The sequence below is a fragment of the Trypanosoma cruzi genome, genomic scaffold, assembly GCF_000209065.1.
Source record: "Trypanosoma cruzi strain CL Brener 1047053517157 genomic scaffold, whole genome shotgun sequence".
In the NCBI taxonomy this organism is placed as follows: Eukaryota; Euglenozoa; class Kinetoplastea; order Trypanosomatida; family Trypanosomatidae; genus Trypanosoma; species Trypanosoma cruzi.
This window is the reverse complement of record NW_001849530.1, coordinates 246287-255725: the sequence shown is the minus strand read 5'-3', so window position 1 is coordinate 255725 and position 9439 is coordinate 246287. Positions and strand designations below refer to the sequence as shown.

General features: G+C 50.6%; 3 protein-coding genes across 3 annotated transcripts, besides 14 other annotated features; all 3 read right to left on the bottom strand.

Moving 5' to 3' along the window:
• Nucleotides 1–1039, bottom strand: Tc00.1047053509155.39 (surface protease GP63, putative; the record flags this gene model as incomplete). Its single annotated transcript, XM_800901.1, has 1 exon — nucleotides 1–1039. A coding segment is annotated over one exon (1039 nt), but the record flags the coding sequence as incomplete, so codon positions are not given.
• Nucleotides 1–6556: a sequence feature (heterozygous, Esmeraldo-like haplotype).
• Nucleotides 1838–1874: a sequence feature (T-rich).
• Tc00.1047053509155.30 (hypothetical protein, conserved) lies at nucleotides 2207–5377 on the bottom strand (the record flags this gene model as incomplete). Its single annotated transcript, XM_800900.1, has 1 exon — nucleotides 2207–5377. The coding sequence occupies one exon, from the start codon at nucleotides 5375–5377 to the stop codon at nucleotides 2207–2209; it is 3171 nt and encodes a 1056-aa protein (XP_805993.1).
• Nucleotides 5718–5752: a microsatellite.
• Nucleotides 5753–5819: a sequence feature (T-rich).
• Nucleotides 5946–5975: a microsatellite.
• Nucleotides 6257–6333: a sequence feature (GA-rich).
• Nucleotides 6557–6867: a sequence feature (areas merged during assembly that could not be assigned to a particular haplotype. This can correspond to areas where the two haplotypes were merged or to regions with more than two copies in the genome that were merged during assembly.).
• Nucleotides 6685–6722: a sequence feature (A-rich).
• Nucleotides 6729–6781: a microsatellite.
• On the bottom strand, nucleotides 6819–9439 carry Tc00.1047053509155.10 (hypothetical protein, conserved; the record flags this gene model as incomplete). Its single annotated transcript, XM_800899.1, has 1 exon — nucleotides 6819–9439. A coding segment is annotated over one exon (2621 nt), but the record flags the coding sequence as incomplete, so codon positions are not given.
• Nucleotides 6868–6928: a sequence feature (areas merged during assembly that could not be assigned to a particular haplotype. This can correspond to areas where the two haplotypes were merged or to regions with more than two copies in the genome that were merged during assembly.).
• Nucleotides 6929–6999: a sequence feature (heterozygous, Esmeraldo-like haplotype).
• Nucleotides 7000–8266: a sequence feature (areas merged during assembly that could not be assigned to a particular haplotype. This can correspond to areas where the two haplotypes were merged or to regions with more than two copies in the genome that were merged during assembly.).
• Nucleotides 7770–7831: a microsatellite.
• Nucleotides 8267–9439: a sequence feature (heterozygous, Esmeraldo-like haplotype).

Here is a 9439-nt window from a genome sequence, read left to right as displayed (position 1 = left end):
GTTGTGGTTTTGATGTTTCTGGTAGTTGCACCGGTCCCGGTGATGGCGCCGCCGGTGCTGATTGCGCAGATTGTGCTGGTGGTTTCCTGCTGAAGGTGCTGTTTCTGATCCTGATGGCTTCGGTGATACTTTCGCTGGTGCTGCTGGTGCCGGTGGTGGTGGTGTTGCTTTCCCTCCTGGCGCCGCCGGATTCCGCGTTGGCGGCGCAAACTCCAGCTCCAATGCCCGGCGCTGACTCGCAGCCGTAGTGGTGCCTTGCCTGCTCCAGCGTATTCCGGGAATTCACAACGTGGACACTGCTCCTCCCACGCACACCCTCCTCCCGCTTCACCAGCGCCTGCTCCTCCATGTCCGCCACAATGAAGCCGAGGGCGTGCGCCATCTCGTGCACAGCCACGCGGATGTGCTGCGACGTGTTCTCGATGTGGCGCGGGTTGTAGTTGATGACGCCAACAACAGGACGCCCTCGCGGGCCCAACGTCGCGCACGGCATCGCCCACGCAAAGGTCGGCTTGAACGTCGGAACAGCAGTCGCGTACAGCACCATGTCCGCATCGGGCACCCCATCCGTGTGGTGCTCCTCCGGCACAGGAAACTTCCCGCAAACACTGCCCTCACGGAACCTCGGCACGACCAGCGGGCCATCCAGCGGCCGCACCAGCAGACGCTCGCTGTGCATCTTCGCCGCCTCGGAAAGAATCACGTTCTCGAGAATGTCCACCTTCTCCTCCGTCAGAATGTCCTCCTCCTGGCAGACCATCTCCTTGCCAAAAAACATGTTTATATGCTCCCCGGCCCTGGTGCAGAATCCCCCCAACCCCTCCAGGTCATCCGCAAACACCTTGATTCGGAGGGGCGCCCAGTCACTGCCCACGGACACAGTGACAGTACTGGCCGGCTCCTCCCCGCCCGTCACTTCGCCAACGTTCCGTGGCAGGCGATCAAACACGCAATGGTGCGGCACCGCAATGACGAGGCCGCCACCGGTGCACAGCAACAGGAGCAGCGCGCAGCAAAGCTGGCGGAGCTGGCGAAGCATTGTGAGTAGTTTGTTTCTAGCGTTCAAAACTATTCCTGCATGCACAGCGAAAGTGCGCACAAGACGAGAATAGAACAAACACACACACACAAACAAAAAAAAAAAAAATAGATTTAGAGAGCTTTTTCGCAAAAGCAAAAAAGCGGTTGGCAAAGAAACACCGCTGCCATTTTTGCATGTAAGGCTGCCTGGATTTGAGAGGTCGTTTGGGTGAACTGGTGATCGGCCAACAAACTTCTCTCAAAAGCCTAATTCGCCGGCGTACCCACAAGTAGCACTAATAAGAAAAAAAAAGAAGCATTCGCTCACAATTGTGGTCTCCTTTATCGCATGAACAAAAAAGAATATTGCCCCCGCATCCATCAAACACGGATTCATGCTACCATACGCCTGTTTCTACCAACAGAAACAAGACCGCCGCAACAACATGCCAAAAAGTATATAGAAACATTATTAGTGATAGCACAGCAGGCAAGACAGGCGATATTCGTGAAACACCGGCAGCGCGAGCACGCGTTTCATCCCCTCGTCTGCAGTAATGGTCTGCATACTTTATGTATTTCCGAGCTAATACTTCAGAGCGCAGCCATAAGGCACATGCTGTGAATAAAGGTACAAACATGTTGATCAGGCACAGCGCTGCCCCGTGATACTCAAATCCCACCTGAAGAATCCATAGGGAGACGGCGGGAAGAAAGAGAATGAAGCCGCACGCAGCCCATCCATTCATCCAAGTTTGCAATTAAGCTTTTTCTAGCTTGAGCAAAGTCAGGTTCGGAAACACCGTGTGTTTACATCAAAAAAAAAAAAAAAGAAAAGGCAAAAACAAAGAAAATTAAAAATGAATTTATGTGAGTAAATACACTGCAGCAATCAGTCGATGCAAACAGAAGAGGTAATGCTTTTATCCTCTTGGTTGTTCTCATTTCTGTAATCTCAAACAAGAAGTGTGCATATCTTCTACATTGAATATTCACACATACACGCCTCAGCGGACCCTTGTTTTCCATTTGCACGGAGCGTGGCGGCTTTGGCTGTAAATCCCCATCAGTCCAGCAGTTGTTACATTCTCTTCTTCTATTTTCCTCTTTGTCGCAAACGCATACACACACAAAGGGACTAGAAATTAATAAATATGAAAAATACACTCAAAGGATCAAAGAATGCTTAAAATCGCGAAGAGACCCTGTTGTTTACGGGAAGTGGCGGCTTGCGGGCGGTGTAGCAGGCCCTCCAGAGCATAAACAGCAGGTCTGCATTGGTCACAATCTCGGCCCGTGTCCCTGACACTGTCTCAATGTCGGCCGCACCGACCATGTCGTACGCAACCACCATTGTCTTAATACCCTGCACAACGGTGGCACAAGGGTGCAGCGGAAGGTTTTCGAGAATCTCAGCTGTCAGAGGCCATCGCTCCCCGCTGCGCCACACGTTTACAGATTGCTTCTTTGAAAAAGTCACGACGAGCCTCTTCACTTCTTGAAAGCCCTCCAGGAAAATAACGGCTGCCGTCGTGCCGCAGCGCAAACGGTCTTTGATCTGACGAAACAGTTGTATATCCGTGTAAATGTTCAGTACCATGCCCTTCATCCGCGCCATAACAAACGCCATGGCTTCTCCTATGGGGAGCTGCTTCAGCACAGCGGGACTGAAAAGGGCACTCGATGCCCTCGCCGTTGCATCATCATCAATGCAACCGGAACGATCTAAAAGCCGACGAAGCACCTCGCGGTCAGCGTTGAGCTCTTCTGTCCGTGTAATCTCTTCATGTAAAAGCCGCTGATCCTCTTCTTGTTGTCTGCGCAGCTGCTCCAGGCGTTTCTGAAGCTGTAGCTTATCAAAGATATCAACATGTGTTTCCTCCGCATGCCTAAGACGCTTCTCCACCTCCTCAACATCCTGCGAGAGTTTCTCGAAACGACGTTTCCTGCAAAACAGTTGCCAAAAGAGCAGCGCCCGATACAAAATATTTCGTTGGCATTGTTTTTCCCTCACGATAGCCAATGCTCGCAACGAGACAATGCCGCAACGATACTCATGCCACCGACGCCATGCAGAAAACACTCGGCGACGCCCTCTCTCTATTGTCACCTTTGCGTAAGCCTCCGCAAATCCTGCGGCACAGGCTGCACGATTGCTACTCTTAGTCACAGCACCGGTTGCAGCAGGTGCCACAGAGGCTCCCACTGCATTTTGTCCTCGACTTGCGTAGGACATTTTCCAGTCTTCATACGCCTGTCGCAGAACACGCTGTCGAGACTTCCCAACCAAAAGTGCAAGTTTTTCTTCCGGCAGTACACCACGTCGCATGGCATCATAACATTTCCAACGAGTAAAGAATTTTCCTAAAATCAACCCATTGGAAACTCGAGCAAAGGCCTTGACAATTTCCCCCTGCCGTCGCAGTGCTTTGCGGCGCGAAACCACGCCTCGCCACCTAAAGAGCAGCCGCACGACCCACGTCTGGTGGGATAGTCGCTCCAGCGCAGCCGCGGTGAGCTGTCTTCTGAAGCGTCGCTGCTCGCGATCATAAAATTCGCACCATATACTGAAATAGCGACGCACAAGCCGAAATTGGTGACGTTCCTCAAGAGTGAGGCAGATTTCCTCCTGCTGCCTGCCACGCAGGCGGTTGAAATTAATGCGCGCCCGCCACTTCGTGTAGTAGGCAAGAAGCAGACGTCGTGCATGAAGACGAGTCAAAAGACCTCCATATTTTTCTTTACGTTGCACCTCCTTTTCTCTTAATATGAGAGCCTTCTGCTCCCATGCAGCAGCTTCGGTGGTGTCTTGGGTAATGATGGCGTTCATGTCATTTATAGCCTGCTGAAGCGATTCTTCCACTGTGTTTCGGAGGCCGCACCACACCTTACTGATGCCATTGCTGCCCAATGCCAGCACCCGCATTGTATCCACATTTCTGATGCAGTCCAGGGAAATAACTTCCTGTCGCTGCTGCTGATGCTCTTGCGACTCATCAACGTCAACAAACGTCCCACGCACCACTTGTTCCACGCCAAAGTCATCGTCTGGGTTTGCACTCCAGCGTTCCACAAGCCCGTCGGCGTAGGCAACCCAAAGACTACGGGACCCCTCGTGAATGACAAGGTCGCGAACGGCAACCTGAAGAGGAATACACTTCAATAAATAAAAGTTCTTTTGCAGCATTACCTCCGGAAACGTTTCATCTACCTTCACATTCCACACATTCACGTAACCATCTTCAGAAGCCGAGAAAATAAGATTCCCCATCAAAGTGAGCGCGTTCACACGATTGGCGTGCCCACGAAGTGTCGCAATCTGCAGTCCAGAGGCACAATCCACCGCAACAATGGCACCGGACATGGAACCACACAAGACAATGTTGGCGCCAAATGCCGCCATGCATGTTAAGCCTTGATGCAATTCTGAGACACCAAATATCCGTGAGATGGCTTCAAAATTCTTCTCTTCCGTGTCCCATCGAACAAACGCCATGTCAGAAGAGCCACTGACGGTAATACCATTAGACAAAACACAAAAGGCTATAACAGGAGCCTTATGGAAACATCCCATTGTTAGCGGCACAAGGCAAAGATGGTCATGCACCACAACGGATCCGTCATCGTAGCCCACCCAGAGATGAGTTGGTGTCTCTTTCAGTGCCGTTGGCTTAATAATTTCACCACTCGCCGTGGTACGTGCAGGAATTCGCGTCGACAACAACCCGGAGACGCTACTGTAAACGTCAATGGTACCAGTTTCCCCATTCGCGGCCCATATAGATGCACTTGCTCTTACCACCGCCACTCGCACGTATGGTCCCTTGATGGTAAAAGGGACATTGTACTGTCCCACATCTGCTTTACTTTGCGTCTTGGTGCCAAGGCTTCGCGGCCCAGTATCAACAGAGGGTGAAAACGTCACCAACGGCATAGTATTTACGGCAACAACCGAGGAAATAGGTGCAGCAGGTTCCGGAGAGTCATCATGGACGCTAGACTGGCCTCTAAGAGACTGTGTAACGCGTGGTGACTTCTTTACCGTACTGCGACGCGTTGTCAACCGACTGCCTGCCGCAGGACGCGCCACTGGCGTCGTCGAGACGGTCGCTGATCCAATGCTTGAGGGAGGTCGTCTATTATTCATTAACGGTACCGCACTGAGCCGGCTCACTGTGCTACGCGTAGGGCAAATGGCGGTTAATTTGCTCATCCGCAAGGGGCCTCGTTCCTTTTCCTCCGGAATCTCTTTCCGCCTCAGGGACATACGGAGAGGAGTCGTCGCCGTCAGCTTGTCCCGGGTGGCAGTCGGTTTGTGCACACTCCTCTTCCCCTCCCTTGACAACGGTGTCGACATTGCCAGAGAGGGTGCCTCTAATATATTCCTCTTTTATTCCTTCTCTCTTGGATGGTGCCTCTTCCTTGCCTCAGCGGGTTTCGCCCACCAGTCACGCACACAGACAAACACACGCAAATTCCACCTTCTTTGGCCTCCTTTCCGTTCCCTGGGGTAAACGCAATAGACGATCTGCGCCCGATTTTGTCCAGAAAATTGAGTTCCTCTGCAGTTCCTTCGTGGGAAACGCACGTCTCTTTGACGTAGCCTGCTTCTTAAATGCAGGCCTCCTTCTCCAAAACAACAACAATTGTCTCTTTATGAGCAAATGAACCTCGCTAAATCTGTTTAGACACTGCAGACAAACACACACACACACACACACACACACACACAAAAAAAAAAAAAAAAAAAAAAAGCCGGGCATAAAAAGAAAGAGAGAAAAAGAAGGAGAAAAAAAAAAGATTATTATTATATTACACTCCTTCACTCCGCCCATGCAAGGCCTAAAAACACACCCCAGCACAATCATCATATTACGACAGGGCATGTAAACACCCCAACGCTCACACAGGCACACACACACACAATATATAATATATATATAATATATATATATTGCGTGTTGCATTGATATACACTTAGAGTTCCACCCATACAATTACACACGTACACAAATGGAAAGAGAATTTAAAAAGAGGGAAAGTCCCGTTCGTTGCGTCTCCTTTCACGTCCTCTACTCTCCCGGCCTTTCGTTGCAAATGTCTCCATATAAGCCACCAAAACAAGAAAAAAAAATATGTTTGTTTGTTTATCTTGATAACAAACAAGATTACTCGCGCAGAAGCCGTACAGGGTTATCTCTCCCTTCATCATCAGGCACTAATGTTTGTTTGTTTGTTTCTCTTTTTCGTTCCTCCCTCTTTTTCTATACCTCTCTCTCACTTCTCTTTCCTGTTTTACTCCCTCTTTGCCTCATGTTCCTTTTGTTTTTCCGTTCGTTTGTTTTTCCCCCCTTCTTGGAGACATGTATTATTTTATCCTTCATTCGGTCCTCCTGCCCTATTCTCAACCCGTCCCAACCCACTCCCTTCCCCCATCAAATAAACCGACGGATGAAGAGACCGAGAAGGGAATAAAAGTGCGCATGGGAGAAACGATAAAGGCCATATGTACCCGCAGAAAAAATTTTAAATGCACGCTGCATTGTTCATTTCCTCTTCCTTCACACTACACATATATACAGAGAGATGCCAGTATCATGATGTTAACCTCAACCGCCCTCTCCTCATGCCTACCTCTTTGCCCCGGTATCCTTTTACTTCGCCTCTTTTTTTTTTTTTCCTTTTTTTTACTTTCCTCTTCTCAGCCCATATATTTATTTATATATGCACATGTGCACGCATGTATGTACGGATGGATGCAATAACTTTTCTTTTTTTTTTTTTTACTTCCACAATTATCAAAAAATGACATGCTCACCACCGGCGCTGCAAAGGATGGTGCGCCTAAGTGAACGACTGACGCGCTTTGACCCGGGGCGCCTTATAGCAGTTCTTGGTTCACTCTGAGAGGTTTCCCTCCTGTCATCATTTCCCTGAAAGCAATTTAACCCGTCACTAAGACAAAACGCACCCTCGGCATCCTTTACATAGAGCTCATCATAGAGCAGCATCCATGCTCGCATGGTCGCCTCCACCGCGTCGTACGTTTCATCCCAGTCAATGTCAATGGTTTCAATGCCCAGGAGCGCCAATGCCTGATAGTACTTTGCATGTAGAGTGCGATGGCTGTAAAGCAGCAATGAAATGCCAATCGTTGGTACTGGCTCGGACGTCGGCATGCCTTGCTGTAAACGGCGTCCTCCAGCATCACTGTTCCGTCCGGTTACCGGCGAATCATTCCGCGATTGCTCTATGCTTCCGCGTTGGCTAGTGCCGACGCTATTGGCGCGCGCGTAGGCCAATCCAGCTCGAAGGCCCAGCCTTGTCAGCTGCCGTTGAGGCACCTTTGGAAGTAATTCCTCTGTGACCATCGGCTGCGGTAAATACGCATCCGGCGACACAAAAGAATTGTTCCCGGACGCCATCTCTAGCTGGCTGACACGTTTTTCTTGCTGCTTCGGTTGCTTAAGTCGTTGAATCTGGGCATAAAGCGCAAGATACTTGACATATCGCGTCCAGTCCAGGTGCTGCCCTGCGATGGACTCCGCACAGTCTAGAAAACGTTTGTTCACGGAGAAAAATCTAACCAGGGAAGCCACAAAGCGATCCGTGCCCTGCTCGGTGAAGTGCGCCGTGATGGAAAAGTCCAGCACGGAGCAAAGATCTCCCACAGCGTCCACGTTGGAAAGGTTGCCAAGGTCCGCGCCGTTATACGGTGGTGCACATGGCACCTTAACAGCGGCAAAGGCTGTTGGTGGCGTTTTTGGTGATGGTGTTTTTGGTGACGGTGATGATGGTGGTGTTGTTGGCGCCTTCGCGTCGTCAGCAGCGAAGGCATTCCTGTTCTCCACATTCCGGTTCGTCTTGTCATTCTGCGGCGAAGAGGATTTTTCGAGGAAATCTCTTTCGCGGCGTTCCCAAAACTCGTAGCGCAACCAAAAAAGGTCCTTTTGGGTTGTGTGCACTATCATATTCCACACCCGCCTGCTACCCACCAGGGCCTCCTTCACCGCCTGTGGCCGCACCTTCTGCTCGAGAAAAAAAAGATTGTAGTTGCAATTGAGCACCTGCCCACATATCGCCTCGCAGTCTTTGCGGTAACTAATAGGATCCTGTGTCATCTGAGCGTAGTGAATGGCCATGACATCTGCCGGCGGCACAATGACGGCGTCGTAGTTCGCCGCTTGCATCGTGAGGAAGAAGATGTAACGGCTGATGGCTATTTGGAGGGCATCACGGCGAACTTTTTTATTCGACGACGACGACGGCAAAGAGGACCGCTTCCCGTTTCCAAAATACGTGTTGCCTCCCATTTTTGGCCGCCCCCGCTGCGTATTCCCAGTGAAATGCTTCTCATCGTCCTTCGATGAATCAAAGAAGAAGGACTCCAGCTGGTTCAGTGCACGCGTGGCTTCGGCGTAGCTGTAAACTAACCCATCGTCCAATGCCAGATCCACCTTGAGGTATCCATCGACCAGCAGGTTGATGATGGTCTGGACGGCGTCCCCAACAAAAAGCTTGGGGCGGAGCTTAATCCCGTTGATGTACTGCAACTGCAATCCGCAGATCTCAAAAGGGACTTTCGTCCGGTATGGATTCATGTTGTGTACCCCTTTCCAGACCTCCCAGTTGATTGTGTGCAGCTTGTAGAGATGCGCGATATCAAACCATTCGTTATGCGCAAGGTTCCTGTTCTCAGCAAAGGGGCACCCTACAATGTTAACTACCTGCAGATTGCTGAGCGAGAAGAGTGTCATGTTAGGATCATTAAGCTGCTCATTCTCACTCAGGTCAATGTCAACTAAGTTGGTCAGCTTGTGAAAGTATTTGGGTAGAGTGCGGAGATCACACGCTCGAAGAGAAAGCCTCTTCAGCGGAATGGGCTGAGGAACGTTGGCAATACGACCAGCACGGCTGAGTTGACTCATACCTATGCGTGTGCTTCCATGAGAGACGACGCTAACATTGTCTTCGTTTGCCTCCGTCACGACGTTGGGCGCAGTGCCGAAAAAGGCACTAGACGGGCCTAATTTCCTTACTAGTCGACCCGCAAGAACATCCAACGTCTCTAATGCGTTCTCCGCAAGGTCAAGGTAGGAGAGTTTGCGTAGCTGCACAACAACTTGCGGGACAGCCACGAGATGCATCCCCCGCAGGTGCAACTCCGTAAGAGTGAGTGGAAGGTGGGGCCCAAAGAAATCCAAGTCATCAAAGTTGAAGAAGTTTCCCGATATGTCAAGCGTCACCAGCGTCGTGATTCCCCTGACGCCAGTGGGAATTTCCCCTCGTATGCCGCAGTTGGCGATGCGCAAAATCTGGAGTGATGGCAAGGCTGAAAACTCCACCCCAGCGAACTGCATGTTGAGGTTATGCGAGAGGTCCAGCTCCTTTAGGAAGGGGCAGCGCAGAAGAGATTCCG